The sequence below is a fragment of the Lampetra planeri genome, chromosome 35 (genome assembly GCF_965212315.1).
Source record: "Lampetra planeri chromosome 35, kcLamPlan1.2.h2, whole genome shotgun sequence".
Classification (NCBI taxonomy): domain Eukaryota; kingdom Metazoa; phylum Chordata; class Hyperoartia; order Petromyzontiformes; family Petromyzontidae; genus Lampetra; species Lampetra planeri.
In genome coordinates this window covers 6450735-6468117 of record NC_136141.1, presented here as the reverse complement: position 1 = coordinate 6468117, position 17383 = coordinate 6450735, and the positions used below count along the sequence as shown (strand labels likewise).

Below are 17383 nucleotides of genomic sequence, written 5' to 3'. Positions count from 1 at the left end.
TACCACAGCGGAGCCGTTTCGCTCTTTTGTTGAAACAGTTGTGAATTTCTTTTTTCCCTTCGAGCGAGCGTATCTTCCTCGGGTCGTTGTAGTTTTTCACGGAAAGATCACAAAATCATCAAAGTCAACACGGGCAGACCCACACGGAGCTTCAGGTTCGTTCTGCGTCATACCGAGTGGCTGCACGGGAAATTAATGTGGTGTCACATTTGCATCTACTCAATGCAAAGGGCATTATTTAAAGAGGTGTGAACCCATTGCATCCGCACACAGTTAAAAGTTATTAATTATACAGTGCCGTTTTTTTTTACAATATTAAACAACTTACAGCACACTCTTCTGTTATTTTGGATAATTTTCCAACTTGAGAATTTTCACAACACCAGAAATCACGTGACGGGTATTTCCTGGGAGTGTATTGAAATCGTACCGTACTGTATGAATGGATTAACGTTATAAAAGATGGCATGATATTGGTAACTCCCTGCAGATATTACAGTGGGACTTCTTATTCACGACCCCATTTCGTGCAAATCATATTTTCCATGGTAGATGCCCAGTAAACATGCAACGTTGGGCCAACGTGGGGCCAACGTTAGGGTTCAAACCACGTGACTTCGTTGGCCCAAACGTTGCTTATTTACCGGGTGAAGGGTCTGTAACAAATCTTATCATCCGCCACCCTGCCCTTCCTATAATCCAATTTTTTGCGTGGATGAGACGAGTTACTTGAAAAATAAATAATTATCTTCGATTATAATAATAATTATTATTTTAATAAATGACACTTATAAAGCACCTTTCACCCAGAGGTTGCAGAGTGCCATGTTGCGTTAAAAGAAAATAAATAAAAAAGGAATACGACCGTGCAGACTGGTGATAAAAACACCCCACCAAGTAAAATATAGCCCAAATAGTAGAAAATATAAAGTGAAAAGGCCTTAAAGAACAGATGTCTATTAAGGCGGGATTTGAATAAGCCGAGAGACATACATTGCCGTGATTAACCCCACGGACAATAGGATCTGTGATGTTTATCCTCACATCACTCCAGATAACAGGAATTCATTCCACCGTACGTACCAGGCTACTGCATGGCACATGTGTCTCAGCCACCTTGAGACTACACCCAACCTCCACGGATAGACATGAGGGGTCACCACTCCTCTACAGCATTCATGCCAATGATAAATTTCGATTGGCGAGTTTAGATTATTTTATTTGCTAGATTTTTGTTTGTGTTCACTCTTCACGCCCTCCCCTCCCCCAGCGCTTTCACTTTAGTCTTTAATCCTTGCCTCCCCTTCCCCTTAAAAAGAAAAATCTGTGCTCCCACCCGACATCGTCCCTACGTTCGTAGGGTAGTGGAGCCCGCCTTTAACCCCTGACCCCGTGAGCACCGAGCGTTGAGATTTTGTCCGATGGGATTCCTGTGCCCACTTCCATTTTCATTGCTCGGGCTCTTGTCAAAGTGAAACAACAATAAATTCAAACTACACACCACCTACACTCCACCCACACACTACGCAACTTGCATGGAGTATGCAATCAATAAGGTGATCAAAACGTCCTTTCAGAACAATTTGGTTTACATCACAACCGCTTGTGTTCATATTAAGAACTCATCATTGCAGCCTGCACTGTACATCAACACAAATGTGCCCCCCCCCCCTACTTCTGCTTATCCGGAGAGACCGCCATTGGGCTGTCTTCATCCTAAAAGTCCTCTTAAACAAATCAGCCAGACACCTAGAGGACCACTTCGTTCCTCCGACTCCCTCCCGTAGCCTTCAGAAGCGCCTCCTTATCCCTGCAAAAAAAAGAACCATTTGCCAAAACTGTGCTTGATACATGGTCTTTCTGCCTCCCTGCTCCACGTTTCTGGAACAACATTGCCGATTATCTAAAAGAGTGGTCCCCCACCCATGCATAACTTCAACTCCACCTCTCTACTCCCAAATTCAACCAAAACACAGAGCATGCACTCTGCACGTGTACCGAACTTATCCCGGCGCCTCTTGGCCCCCACGTGTTTGCGCCGTCTGTTGTTTGATCGGCGTGCGTTTACGTCACTCTTAAGACTAGAATAAAGAGACGGTTCAATTTGAATTGGAAGCTTTCGTGACTGCAGGAATCCATACTCCTTGGTCCTTTCGGTAAAGTCACGTGGGTAGAAAGTTAATGATCTATTAATTCCTTTGACAAGAGCCCGTAACTTTACCGAAAGAACCAAAGAGTATAGAATTTCGAGAGACTACGTGCACCTGGATGTAACGTTTTCCAGACGACACTTGCGCCGTGTTTGACTCAAGCGTGTTTCTTTTACGACCGGCAAATGCCTCGTTTTGTTAGCTCTGCAATATTCGTTAAGGACCGTGCATACGTTATCTGCAATTATTGATGGGGTTTTTTTTCTTTGTTCTGTTGTTGTTGCTGCTGCTGCTGTGCTCACTGACCAAGAATCTCCCTGGTAAAGCGGACGGGAAACTGGCTAAATGGGATAATCCGTGCAACAAATTAAATAAACTTAAACCACTTGGAGTATTGCACCGCGTCTGTAACACGTAACCTTAAAACTGTCGTTACATAATGCACAGTGCAGATTAGAACGCACCAGAGGCTGATTGCAAGAGACGTGAAGGAATGTGTCCATGTCCCACTGACGAAACGCAGACGTGCCCTCCTTGTCACTGATAACTCTCAACGTTTCTATTCAATCATATTGAAGGGTTGAGGTAGACACATCCTGCACCGTAGTGCGCTTTTATTTAAAGTGCCGTACCGTAAATACCACTCGGAAGTGGAAGTTATTGTGTTGTGCTTGAATTGGTGGCTACTTGGCACGAATAATTCCATTCAAGAGATGACTCACCATTGCGATACTCAAAAAACTGAATTTGAATCTAAATGTAACATGTCCTTGCGATGAAATGAGCTCCGTAGTCGGTGATTTCGTGCTCAAATGAACACTGAGGCGTTGTTCATCTCTTGAGCCAACGGTGGAAATTCCACATTTCTATGATGAGGAGGTAGGGGGAGGTGCGATGAATATTATCCATCAGACAATCACTATTTTACTTCCCCGCAAACAGTGGTGACAGTACACATTTTATAATAAAGGTTCTTGGGTTAGATCTCGTAAGTATAAATGTGACGAAACCTCCACCACGCGACACGGCCAATCAGTAAGGGATTTGTCACGTGAACAAAACGACAAATAGTTCACTACTTCAGCCCACTGGTGTGTTGGAGAGTGAATCCACAACATCTACAATTCGAGCACGACGTTTCGCTGCTAATTACATCCAGCATCATCGGGCGATTTTCCAGAATAGTGAAGCAATCCACCTGCTCCCGGTCTTAAATAGAGCGGTAGCAGTACGACGTCATCACTGAACCCAATCAGGTGCAGAGATCAGAGGCGAAGGGGGGGGGTATTGTAATAATATAATAGATAGTAATCAGTTAATTAGTACGTGATTCCTCTATGAAGGAATTGTAATGTGCATTACTTAATAACTGAACCCAATCGCTGAACCCATTTGAACGACCCTGGACGGACGACGGACTGAGCCGGGGACGTTGACACTCTCCCTCTCGTTGGACGCGCCAGCTAACAGCGGCGGTGCGCGCGTCGCTTTGAAATTGTCAAGGACGTCGAAGGCTTCTTCTTCGTCGTGTCTCCTGCCCAACGTGCCCACACTGCGGCGGTCTTTTCCCCAACATTCAGCGCAGGCCGCCGCCCCTGGCGTTTGGCATTTGCCAGATCTTGAGGAGTGCCATTGCGGTGCCGCGGGGCACCTCGGTAGATGATCTGTGTGGTTTTGCTTCTCCTGACAAGCAAATTGGTCGGTTGCATAGAAGCACCCCCTCCTCACCCCCCCCCCCCCCCCCATGATTTCACGAGAGAGTTGCATCTACAGAGAACCACTCTCTTCACTCCGTGTAGGCTCTGCCATGTGAGCCATTTGTGGAATTGGAGCCCAGATGCGAGCCCCTTACTGGGTCGAGGTGATTCCTCCCAGGATTGCATAAAAGTGGTCACCACACAAAAAAAAACCAAAGCGGTTCAGAGGGGGGGGGGGGGTTCAACTTGAGCAGACTTGAGACCTTTACAGTTTCTGCAATTCCCACAGCAGAGGGGCTCACAAGATGGTTCGGGTAGCGTGTGTGTGTTTCTGCTAATGCTAATGGTGGGGGAGGGGGAGGTGATATGCTCAGAGCAACCGGTGGCCGTGTCCAAGAGGGAGTTCCAAGGTAGGAAGTAGTAACGTGGGAGGTGTGTTTGTTTCGTAACATCAGCAACGTAAGGTCAGACACTCCCACGTAAAGAGGCCATGCGTGCTTGCAACGAATGGGGGCCCTTGTATGAAGACATTCGATGAAACAAACGGAAAATTGCTCATTTACATTTCTCAGTCTTATTAGCAGTTAAGCTGCGAGATCGTTCAAATATCAGGGTGGGCCCGGCTTCTTGTCAACTCCACACACATGCTCTAGTTCAACTCAATTTTCAATTGCAAATACAATACATTCGTAAATACAGTACAAGGAAGTGAAACTACTCTGTTCCATCGTCAAATTCCTGTACCCCATTGTCACGACTGATCTGCAATCTATCTTGTTGTCGACGGTCTGCCCGGTAGAAATTCGACATTCCCATGGTGGTAGCCTGCAGCCCCTGCATAGAACAGCAATTCATAATAGAGGTTGTTGGGTTAGATCACGTTAATATATAAATGTGTCGTTAAAACACGCCACCACCCGACACAGCCAACTAGTAAGGGTTGTCACGTAAACAGAACGTGGACAATTCGTCACTAGTACAGCACACCGGTGTGTTGGAGAGCCAAGCCACAACATTTACAATCTGAGTATCACGTTTCGCCAGTAATTACAACTAGCTTCATCAGGCGACAGCCAGATTTGTGGATTCTTACTAGTGACGAATTGGCATGTTCTGTTTACGTGACAACCCTTCCTAGTTGGCTGTGTCGGGTGGTGGCGGGTTTAACAACACATTTTTATATTGACGTGATCTTACCCAAAAACCTCTATTATGGATGATATTGGTCGTGAAAGCCTACGTGTTAAACAGAACAGCAAATTGTTGACTTTTAACAAAAGTTCTGTACGTGTATAGTTGGGCCTTAAATTCTCACTCGATTTTTTTTCCGGAATGCTGCTATTCAGGCTTGGGAGCAGGCGTTACTGCCGCAAGGCACTACCACGAGAGAGCAAGATACGTCCATCCATAATAAATCAATCGCACATTGGCGAGATGGATGCGGCATGCCAAAATAATTGTCCCGAAACAGCGGTCCGGACTGTTCCGCCAAAAAATAAAACACTGCCTACACATAATTTTGCACAGTTGAGTGACTTTGCAGGTCAACACCTTCGCTGCAATTCGTGCATCACTGGTCTGAGTGAGTATCTTTGCACCACTGCAAAGTGTTTCAATGGCCACTGCTCTTGACAGATGTAAGACCCGAGTCAAAGATGCGAATGTGGGCCAACCTTGATATGGGGTTGGAACCGTCGTACCAATGTTTTGCTGGACCGCAGCCGGTAAAACATGTGTTTACTGTGCAATGTCCTTCCTAAACTAGACTATAAACTAAACTAATTTACCAGGTAAGGCCCACTGAGCTATATAGCTCTTTTTTCAGAAGTGACCTGGCCATAAATGATAGCTCAAGTGGCTTATCACGTGGACATTTATTGCAGCCAAATACTCGAAACACATGTTTATAAATGTGGAGAGTAAAACAGAACCCGGAGTAAAATCCACGCGACCACGGGGAGAACATGCAACCTCCAAACATGCAGGCGTCAGCATTGCCGATCGAACTCACGACCTCCTGCATACCAGGCGAGGTAGTTAACATCTCGCCACCGCGGTGCCCCAGGAACACTACGGTCTACATGAAGCCATCCTGATGACACACGATCCAAGATGCACATTTCTCCGTGTGTACAACTACAAACAGTTTTAGTTGAGCAGGCCTTCCCCAACTCCTCCATAACCAAATCCCACAAATTCTGCTAACTGCCACTATAACAACCATCCACTCTTTATTTCAACCACTATCGTCTTATCTGTTACCTCCGATTAGCATGGTTGGCTACGTACGGTGCGAAAGAAGTTCAACATGCATACGTACATCTTAGGTACAATTTTATGATCGTTTGTAAAGCACCTTGGAATAAGGTGCTAAATATACATCTACATAAAATAAGATGTCAATTAGTGCTTGTCATCTCCTTGACTCTTTTTTGTTCGCACACCTCAACTAACTGCACAGTTCTTGCAACGAGTCTTACATTCACAGCACATTGTTGTCAATCCATGGCCAGAGGGGGGACTCCCCAATAGCTTGTGGTCCGTGAGAAATGTTTGACCGTACTTTGTCACGCCGGTTTGGTGAAGGAGGGAGGGGGAGCCCAGGACGGCAATGAATTTCGTTTGTTCTGCACTCTACTGCCCACAACGCCCACTGCACCTACTGTGTGTTGTGCAGGTTGTGGTCCACGCACCGCCCATCCGGGCACTACCCCCTGGCTCAGACCTGCCAGAGACTGGGCACCTTCTGGGCGACTTTGGTCAGGCATGAACATCAGTCCGCAGTTATTAAAACAAACATATATATATATTTTTAAACCATGTTTGAGTATTATTTCTAACTACAGTACGTGAAATTTCGATTTAAAGCTTTCGTGACTGCAGGGATTCATTTTCTTGGTTCTTTCGGTAAAGTCACGTAGAAGGGAAGTAATAAAATAATAAAATAATAAAAATAAAACATAATAAAATAATTCTCACGACGTTAAGGCCACAACGCAAGCAGCCGTCATCAGGTGAAGACGGCTGCTTGCGTTGTGGCCGAAACATCGTGAGAATTATTTTATTATGTTTTATTTTGTATTATTTTATTACTTCCCTTCTACGTGACTTTACTGAAAGAACCAAAGAGTATCGATTCCTGCAGTCACGAAAGCTTCAAATCAAGATTATTTATTTACTGCTTTCTTTTTCTCTGTTGCTCTAAGAATAACAAAACGTCATGTTGCATGATAAAGCCAAATGCCTGTAGCTCAATTTATCTGCGGTGTTAAGTGTTACCTTACCATCGTGGTGTTTGTGCAAAGTATTTTTTTTATAATTCGAATAGATCAATCATAGCTGTACGTGTTCCAAGGCAGCATCTTCAAAGTAAAAACAAAAATAGAAATGAAATCATCAATTTAGATAGAGTAAAGTGTTCCAAATTGGCTTTCACACACATTCGCAAACACACACCAATTCACCACTTAAAACGCATATTAGCACACTTATGGGCATTGCGTGGTGTAATTTATCGGTCAAATAAAAAACAATACGGATAATCTCAACAACGTCGCTTACGTTGAACCTGCTGGAATAACAAACACGGGAACTGTATTTACCAACAGCCCACAGCTGCTGCGTCCATTAGCGGGGCGCTGGAAAGGTAAAATTGCTGCTATCGATGGTACAGATGACATTTCATATCCACTGCGTCTCCTATCTTGCCACCATCAGCACTTGCGTGCACGCACGGTCAATTTACAGCGAGGAGTCGCTGCTGCAGTTCAGCCGGGCAAGGGGACACCTGCCAGCAAATTGTAATTTATCGCACGGTATGTATTTTACACACTAAACAAAGATTAAGATCCCCCGTATAGCCTTAACAGACTTTTGAGGCAAGTGCTGTTAGCGAGTAGCACCTATGAAGGCCGGAACGGTACACGTGGGGTGGTGGGTGGCCAGCCCCACGCCCGGCCGCCTTTGTCTCCCCAGTGGCGATGCTTTTACGCACCGCACCAGGTACTCATTTGAGGCCGAGTCGACCTAGGGGAGGCCCAGGACCGGTTAAAATAATCGTCACTGGGTGATGGCCTTGAGCGGGATTCGAACTCGGGTCGCTCGAGTTCGTAGAGCAGTGCGCTAACCGCTACACCACCGCTCCCCGACACTATGCGCGCGCGCGAGCGAGCGAGCAGCCGCGAGGAATGGTTGGGCTAAACAACGAATTGCCAGCATTAGAAGCTGGCCCCTCATCGCTGCTTTGGCACGTACGTTCGCCGCGGTGCTACTGTGGGGCTCCTGGCAAAACGGGGGGGGGGGGGTCAGAGGTGATGCTAAACAAGCTCGATTTGTTTTTTTTATTGAAACGTCACGGTGGAACCTTCGACACCGAAGTCACTGAACAACAACAGCAGCGGCGGCAGCAGCACCAAAAAAAAAATCCGCGCACCTTTACAATCTCAAAACAAATACGCGTCGGCTCTCAGACTCCAATCAAACGCACACTAGCGCCCGATGCGACGTAGCCCGAATGTCTGCGTCTCTTTTTAATCCAATTACCCCGAACATCTGTCCGCGCGCGGCCTTAATTGCGTGCAGTTGTTTTCTTTTTTAATTTGCATCGATTTGTGCGTATTTTTCTTTTGGGTCCCATTATTTACTGTTTAGTGAGACGCGGCGATCTCATTTTGGAATGGGATTCCAGTCAAGTTGGCAATTTCAGGAAGGAGTCCATTGGGGAATGGTCGTCCGCTTGAAACCCACCGGCAAAGATGCTCTTTCTCTCACGGCAGCTGATCTTGTCAAGGAGCATAACGCAGCATCACGTGAACTCCGGTTTATCCTCGCAGCAGCGGCTTTTGGCGAGCCATCGGACAAAGACAGTCACCGCATCGCGCGCTTTCAGATTTGCTTCTGCGGCCGTCTGGAACGCTCTTCCTTCCGACATTAGGAAGCCACTGAAGCTATGCACTTTTACATCATTTAGATCTAAAACTCATTTCTTTAGAAATCTTTTTTGTCTTTAGTTTGTCGTCGTCGTCCCCCCGCACCTCCAATTAGCACGGTCGGCTACGTACGGTGCGAAAGAAGCCCAACATACACGCGTGCATACGAAGCAGCCAGCCAATGACACCGAACTGTGCGTCAGCGTTCAAATACACCGCAAGCGTGCGACGCCACGGAACATTGGATGCGGCGCCCTATTTCGAGAAGCACCTAAGATTAGCGGAAGCCCCTCTATTTATGCAACGATAACGCCTCCGCTCAGCGCACGTGCAGATGTCAACATTGAAAAATGAATGATTGGCGATCTCGCGACGAAAGCAAAGGGGCTGCGTGTGTGTCGGCACGTTGCTCGCTCACTCCACCGTGCGCACCTTCCTCCTCGTTCCTCTCTGCGATCGCTTGGCGTGAACTGAAGCGTGCTCGGTGGGTGATGCCAAGTCGGGAGATAGATGCGTGCGGGCATTCTTTATTTGGCTTTTCAAATGAAATAAAAAAAAAGTCGCGTTGAAAGTGCACAGGCGAGCGCACGTGAGCACTCATCTGCACCTTTGCTTGTACAGCGATGCCACGGATGGAAGGAATTTTTGCATCAACGAAAATGCAGCAAATTCAAGTGCCATCCTGAGCAATGTGTCTGTCCGGCTCGAGCTTGACATTGGAACATTGTTGTAAAAAGTAATGGGTCGCACATGCTGTATTATCGCATTTTATTGCAAATTGCACTATACAAATTACGACCCTCTTTCTTCTCAACAGGTGATTGATTATTGTGGAAGCTATGGCCCCATATCTCACCGACGAAGAGATATTTAATAATGAACGAGCGCACCGAGATTGGGCGGGAATCACGTAGGAGGCACTGACGTGAAATGCCGTCTCCTCTCGAACGTCTCCCTCGTCATTTTGACGGGTCACCTTTAAGTGGACCGCCACGTCGAACACTCAAAACCGTTGCGCACATCGCAAATGCGTGTTCATCCGGCGTGTCCGCGATCGCCGAGCCATGCGCGCACGGGTGGCCTCCTCTGTGACCTCGTGCAGTGCTCGTAGCCCTCCGCTGACCTGAGCCAGTGGACGGCCATCGACAATACGCGACGTTGTGTGTGTCGTGCCGCAGCTGCGGTGTCACGAAGGCACCTCCCCAATGGTGCAGGTTCACTGCACCGGAGACCTTGACCAGTGTCTGGAACCTGTCCACCCCCCCCCCCCCCCAAGGCCGACGGACGGCGTGGCAAGTTGAGGCCAGGTGGATACCGCTGTCGGATGCGCGATAAGGAACTGGTTTGGATGACGTGTTGCAAGCCGGATAATGCATCGGGTGTCGAAACAATTAAGCCAAATCGCGTTTTTCGCGCTCAAGCGAGCATGACGGAAGCGTTTTAGGCCAATGCTCAATGCTGTTGGTAGCCCTGTGCCGGCAGTGGAAATTCTACTGGACATCTGTGAAAACGACCGAACATCTGTGAAAAAAACAGCTTTGTAGCTCATCGGATTCCTCTAGTATAAATACTGATTCTGATTCAGTTGCCATGACGGGACGACGACTGCCGACTTCACCAAAAGTCAAAGCAGCCGCAAAACTGACGTCTTGACAAAATGCCAAGCACACATCGCTTTTGTGATCCAGTCCCCATTGTGAGCGCTCGAGGCAACGACACGTTTGCATTGGACAGAAGCAGCATTCGCCAAATGCGTGAATCATGTCCTGGTGCCTCGGGAAATCCACGTGAAGGGAGGTGAAGGCGCAGCCCTGCAATTGCTGGCTCACGTCACTGCTGGCGGAAGGATCTCAACCAGAAGAAGTTCTGGGGAGCACCCTTAGGGTGGTGATTCGGTTTACTCCTCCGCGACGGCACAAGGATGTGATTTCACCCCACCACACGCGACCCCATGAACCTTCGAACCGGTAAACCTTTGGATGCTACGGCGGTGTTAACTACCTCGCCTGGTACACAGGAGGTCGTGGGTTCGATCCCAACCCTGACGATGCCTGTGTATTTGGAGTTTGCGTGTCTCTCTCTCTCTCAACCGTGGTCGTGTGGATTTTTCTCCGGGTCCTCCGGTTTTTTTTTGAGTCAACATCACCCGTGAAGAGGATTTGGCTGCTTAGGCATTTCCACACGATTATTAAAGCCAGAAACAGAAGACCGTTGCGTATATAACTGTTGCAACCACTGTGGCAGCCCCAAACCAACCGAAGGTTTATTTGGTAAAGTGTATACATACGGAAAAATAAAATCAAACGTGGTTTCACCCCCCCCCACTCCTGCACCCTGTTTAAACATTCCACTAAGCAACCGGCCGGTTTGAATTACATAGTGGGGGGCTGGGGGGGCTACATTGGGGAACGCGTTTAAGTAAACACCGTCATCCCTCCGCTCCTCACAAACCCCCACCACGAGACTCCCCCCATGCCCCACAGTAATTGTAGGATCATCTTCTTCTTGGTTCTTTCGGTAAAGTCACGTAGAAGGGAAGTAATAAAATAATAAAAATAATAAAACAATTCTCACGACGTTTCGGCCACAACGCAAGCAGCCATCCTCAGGCGAAGAATGAAACACCCCAAGCTTGGAGCGTATATTTAAGCTGGGTTAGAGGGGGGGAGGTGGGAAGAAGAGCGCCTAAACAAAATAATTTGCATATCAAGAGGAATTCAGCATATGGAAAATGCGTAGGAGGTGGGCGGGGGGGGTTCCAAATCAATACTATGCCCGTGCATTATGCAGGATTAGCAGCATCAAAGGGGGGGGGGGAAGGGGGGGAGCATTAACAAAGGAAAGGAATGTTAATAGTATGTAGCTGTAGTTACTAAACAACCACGTAAAAAACTACAGTATAAACTGCATGACAAACTAAAGTATAAACTACATAGCATCATCAGTAAACTTACTATACTCTACAATAAGCTGAGTTACTAACAGTAAGTAATACATGAAAAATTCTACGTTGTAAAAAATTATATAATATGCTTCCATCTAAACTTTATTCTCTTACATCACACGCGTCTATACCGTACTATATACTTCCATAGGCAAAACCAACATTAAATTACATACTGTATTGCTATAAACCACCCTATACCTTATACATTTTTAATATAACACTATGTATTATTCTACCCACCCTAATGTGTATCAAAATGGTTTATTACGTCCTTCCAGTGATTGCTAAGCCAGAATCCATCTTCTCGGTTAAAATTGTCTCTGTGTTTGTAAATGTGGATCGCCTCATGTACGAATCTCTCATGATAGCCAGATGGCTTGCAGAGAACCTCTGTCTTGGAGAAGTCAATGTCATGTGAGCCCACTGAGTTGTAACAGTGATCTGCCACGGCTGAGGTGTTTGTCCTACAGTGTTTCAGGTCAGCTTTATGTTCACGGATGCGGTCCGAGACATGTCGTTTGGTTTCCCCAATGTAACTGCTACCACAGAGGCAACTTAGTTTGTAGACACCAGGGTACTGTATGTCTGGAACCACATCTTTTACAGACGGTACCAGATCACGGATTTTATGTACTGTGTTGAATCGGACCTGGATCTTGTGTTTAATCAGGATTTTGGAGATCTTTTTTGTGACCCCAGCAATGTAGGGTAAGGTGATGGTCTTGAAAGGCTCCTCAACAGGATCCTTCTTGGTGGTTGGAGTGATGGCTTTGCGGATTGTGTAGTCGGAGTAACCATTAGCCTTAAGAGCTTGGCGTACGTGTTTGAGTTCACTGGAAATGTGTTCATGGTCGGAGATGCATTGGGCTCTATGATATAGAGTCTTGATGAGGGAATTCTTCTGGGATGGATGGTGGTGGGAATCCGGTTTTAGATAAGCATCCGTGTGGGTGGCTTTCCTGTAGACAGAGTGGCTCATTGAACCATCAGGTCTCCTTTTGATTAGGACATCCAAAAAGGGTAGCTTGCCATCATTTTCGACTTCCATGGTGAATCTGATGGCTGGGTGTATGGAATTGATATGGTCGAGAAATTGGTCTAGAGCAGGCCGGCCATGTGGCCAGATGATCATGTTTTTCTTTTGTATTCTAGGCGAGATTCCGGGACCAAGCGTGGTGGTGGCAACTCCACGCGCCGTTGTTGCTGCGTGCCGACGATTTACACGGTGCCGAATAAACTCTCTCCCTCCCTCTCTCTCTCTTCGTCCCTTCCGCGAGCCGAGTCGCTAGGAGGGCGATCGCTTTGTCTGCCTTTCAAGGGACGAGGGGTCCATAATAGAGGCTTCGTTGGGTTAAATCGCGTAAAGATATAAAATGTGACGCCAAAACCTGACACCACCCGACACAGCCAACTAGTAAGGGTTGTCACGTAAACATAACGTGGCCAATTCGTCACTAGTACAGCACTAATGTAGTGTATAGTGTAGTGTATAGTGTAGTGTACAGCAGTGCAGTGTATAGTGTAGTGTATAGTGTAGTGTATAGTGCAGTGTATAGTGTAGTACAGCACATCGGTGTGTTGGAGAGCCAAGCCACAACATTCACAAACTGAGTACGACATGTCGCCAGTAATCACAACCAGCTTCATCAGGCGTCAGCCAGATTTGTGGAGAAGTCCACCTGTTTCGTTCCTTAGGGGACATCCACTTAGTACGTATGCATGGAGGGGGGTTAACCCAAATGCGTACGCTTGCGTATGGGGAGGATCTACTGACAATGTACGTATAGGAAACGGGGGGGGGGTGAAGCCTCGATAATAATTTGTCTACATTGGCCTTCAAATGAGTTAGATAGTTCGGCCGTGGACTATCGGTTTGCTTAAACACGTGAATATTATTAATCCTTGATCGTTTCTACATGGATTACATATTCTATAGGATTCGGGGGGGGCGGGGTGCATCAGGCGAACGTACGCAGGTGGGGGTGGGGGGTGTAAAAAGTCCGCGTGCGTACAGGGAGAGGGGGGGGAGGGGTCAAGTTTTGACAGATGACAGATTTTTGCGTTCCTACTCAATGGATGGCCCCTTACATCGAGGGGTAAATGTGGTGACCACGCTTCTACGCTCTTGCGCAAAGTGGGGGATGGGGGGGGATTACTGAGTCAACGTACATTATGCATGCGCATTATGCGTTGGGATGAGGGGTTGTTGTTGTTGTTGTTCTGTTGTTGTTGCCGTCTCTCCTGCACCACTACGAAGAGGAAACCACACAGGCGATTTTTCACGTTCAACGCTCGGCTCAACGCACGCCGTACGCGAGACACCCACGCAGTGGATGCTACGATACCGCGACGATTATCTGAACCGGTCATAGCCCCCCGCTAGGTCGACTCAGCCTCAAATGAGTATCTGGTACGGTGCGTAGTGAACATCGCTACTCGGAGACAAAGGCGGCCGGGCGTGGTGCTCGCCACCCCACCCTCTTGTGCGCCAGTGTCGGCCTTAATAGGTGCTCGCTAACGGCACTTTCCCCAACACATCAGGCTACACGGGGGGAATCTTTGTCTTTATACGTCAGTCAGTCCACTGCGGGCAGTGTGACGGCTTTATTTGGCCATACTTCACCCCCACGCCGGCAGGCGCAGAGGACAATGGATTGTGCTGAGCTGCGCTCTCCTGCCGACGATGCCCACCACACCTGCTCTATGCGCATTGGTGGAGCGTCGCCCCCCAATCTGAGCGACTATCCAGGCTCAACCTCCGCTTAGCATCCGAGGTCTGACGGCACCGCGAGCACGTTGGGCGTTTTTGGTGGTCGTGGGTGCTTCGTTGCATGTCGTCGTCGTCGTCTTCTTCTTACACGTGTGGCTGATTTAGATGCAGAGCAACAAACAGACATTTCACATTCAGGTGGTGAAAGCCAGCTGAGAGCGTCTATTACGATGGCCAGTCAACAACGTGCGACTATCATCGGCGGCGGTGGCTGTTTTTGTGTCCAGCTTCTGACATGAGTCGAGAGAAATAGAAAGACCATTTGCCCCCCCCCCTCCCCCTGATCAGAATGGATTTATTCCATCAACGTTCAAGCCGGTTTCATCACAGCAGGCGCGAGCTCCACGCTGGGCAAGCGTCTCTTGTGGATATCAACAACCGACAATTAACCACGTACAGCATGCGGTTTACAATTTAACCAAAAAAAAAAGTGCAAAGATTTAATTCGGGTTTAGTGTCGGCGTTCAAATCATCATCCTTAGCAAGTAATCCCGGTGCCAAAACGATAATTCCCCCCCTAACGAGGTCACGGTTAAATTCACTTTATGCGAGATAGAACGGTGCTCGGACTCAACAGCAATGTTTTTTTTTCGTGTCGCATTACGAAGCCTGGTCCCGTAATAGGAACGTGGAATGACCACTATTGTTCCCAGTTGCTGTCCACGGGGGGTGGGGGCGGGGGAGATGAGCGCCACCCCACGCCCACGTTGACAGGGACACTTATAACGTTTGACGGGCAATTCAAATGCGGAGCGGTGGGGCAGTGATTAGCGCGCCAAGCTATAAACCCCTAGCCGACCTTGGTTTGATTCCCAGACAAGGTTAACGTCAAATCAACGGCTTGTGGTATCTGAACCGGCCCTGACCCCCCCCCACTCCCTTCACCAACGCGTACTGCTCTGCTGGTGAAATGTGATCAATGAACCCGACGGAATACATCTCATCCAGGTATGTGTTGACAAAGGGCAGAATATTATGATTTAATATCAGTCTTATACAAACATTCTACTCGCTTTCACTGCTCGGCTACACAGCGCGCGCGAATGATGCACACACAGCACAGCACACACATGGATCACCACCACCATCATCAGCATCAAATAAAACTGCAATGTTCACAAAGCGCGATCGAGAGACAGAGAGAGAGAGACACGCACATGGGGGAGAGAGAACTCACCTCGTCCACAGTGAGCGGCATGCAGATCCGGTATTCTTTCACCAACATGTTTAAAGTCCTCTTGACACCAACGTGTAGCAGATGATGGTGACAAGGCGGTTGCAGAATCCCTAAGACCACGCAGCCCTTTGTGCGCTCGGCTGTGCGCCTATGCTATACCCCTATGCTTTGCGTGGGCTAACCAGACACACACACACGCACAATAGCCACACTCTCTTCCCTTACAAGCACAATCCTCCTCTACGCTGTCAAACGAGAACCCTCCTCGGCGAGCCTCGAACGCCTGGTCGCTTCTTTTTGTTCGAACAAAGAATAATACTGATTGAGACAAGCGAACGAGGTCGAATTCATGCCGCACTCATCACCACCATCCTTGTCGAACTGATCATCATCATCACCACCAAGCCACTGGTGACGCGAGCTGATGGTGGGCTGATGAGAGCCCGCGATAGCATTGGGGGGGAGGGGGTGGAGGGGGTTTGTTTGGGTTACAGAGTCACAATGAGGAGTAACCCACACGCGTCGATCGGTGTACGTGGCGAAGACCGTCGCTTAACGCTGCCGCTTTACCGAATGATGTTTCCGTTGCTTGAAAATCTGAGACGTAGGCGAGCAATTGAACCGCCTCTCCAAACCACCCCGGTCTGCGGTGAACGGTTCGTTCTCTCTATCAATAATTCCCGCGCGTCAGCGTATTGCGCGCCTAAGTAGCGCGATGCACGCACTGTATGCGCACCGCACGCCCACGGCACCGCACGTGGACACCGGGACGCACGGCCGAGCCGAGCCGAGAGAGAAGTCGCTTCAAACTATTTCGGCCAACTGAGCGGAAATACCAACGCGTGCGACCAAGCGAAACGAAACGGAGCCCCACTCGAATCACCACTGTCACTACCAGCTACGACTACACGCGCTGCGCTCGGCTCAAGGAGCTGCTAAGACTTCCCATCGTGAAACGTTCGAGCCCTGCAGACTTCCTCGTAAACCCAACCCACATGCGAGCCCCCTTCAGCCACTGGCACTGGACCGGCTTGCTTTAAATCGGCACTTTTGCTGTTGTTGTTGTTGTTGCACACGAAGAGCGGCGCAGACTCGTGTGGAAACAGAAGACAGAGGAGAGGAGACGAGACGTACGCAGAGCGACGGAGGAGGAGAATGAGGAGGGGGAGAGCACAATTCGCACCGCCCGTGCTGCCCGTGTCCGGCTTCTCTTTCCCCACCGCTCTCTCTCTCTCTCTTATTCTCTCAATGCGTGTGCACGGAACGCCACTACAAAGGCACCGCCCCCCTTCCATTGTCCTCTGTGACGTCACGCGAGATGAGGCACCCCTCCCTCCCCCCACACACAGAGCGCGTGTCCGCCGGAGGGCGCCATCGTGCGTGATGCTGCAAGCCAGTGGTTTGGGGGAGTCGATAGGTCACGGTCTCAGCGGTGGGAGGGATCGGTGGGAGGGGAATATTTGTCAGAGATTAGCCCCGGACAGCTCCGACTGAAATCAAGCCCTTTCTCTCTCTCTCCCTCACCCGAATCTGTAGCACGTGATACATCCGACGTCTCTTGCAAGAGGTCTGTCCGGCGTGGAAGAGGAGGCCAAACACCTCCCCCCCCCCCACTTGAGAAGGGGCTTTCTCTTGAACTCCCCGTAGTGGAGGCCCTTCCTTCCAACAGCAGTGGCGTGGGCAAGGAAACTGCAAGGCTGCACCTTGTTCGCTT

The 17383-nt window shown here is 48.6% G+C and overlaps 1 protein-coding gene across 1 annotated transcript in view; it reads right to left on the bottom strand.

The window, feature by feature from the left end:
- Positions 1-16914, bottom strand: part of LOC144730344 (cytoplasmic phosphatidylinositol transfer protein 1-like) — a 195782-nt gene extending 178868 nt beyond the window's left edge. The window contains exon 1 of the mRNA XM_078611094.1: positions 15670-16914. Coding sequence (XP_078467220.1) covers positions 15670-15717 — 48 coding nt within the window. The 5' untranslated portion in view covers positions 15718-16914. The remainder of the gene's footprint in view (positions 1-15669) is intronic.
- Positions 16915-17383: the final 469 nt, after the last annotated feature.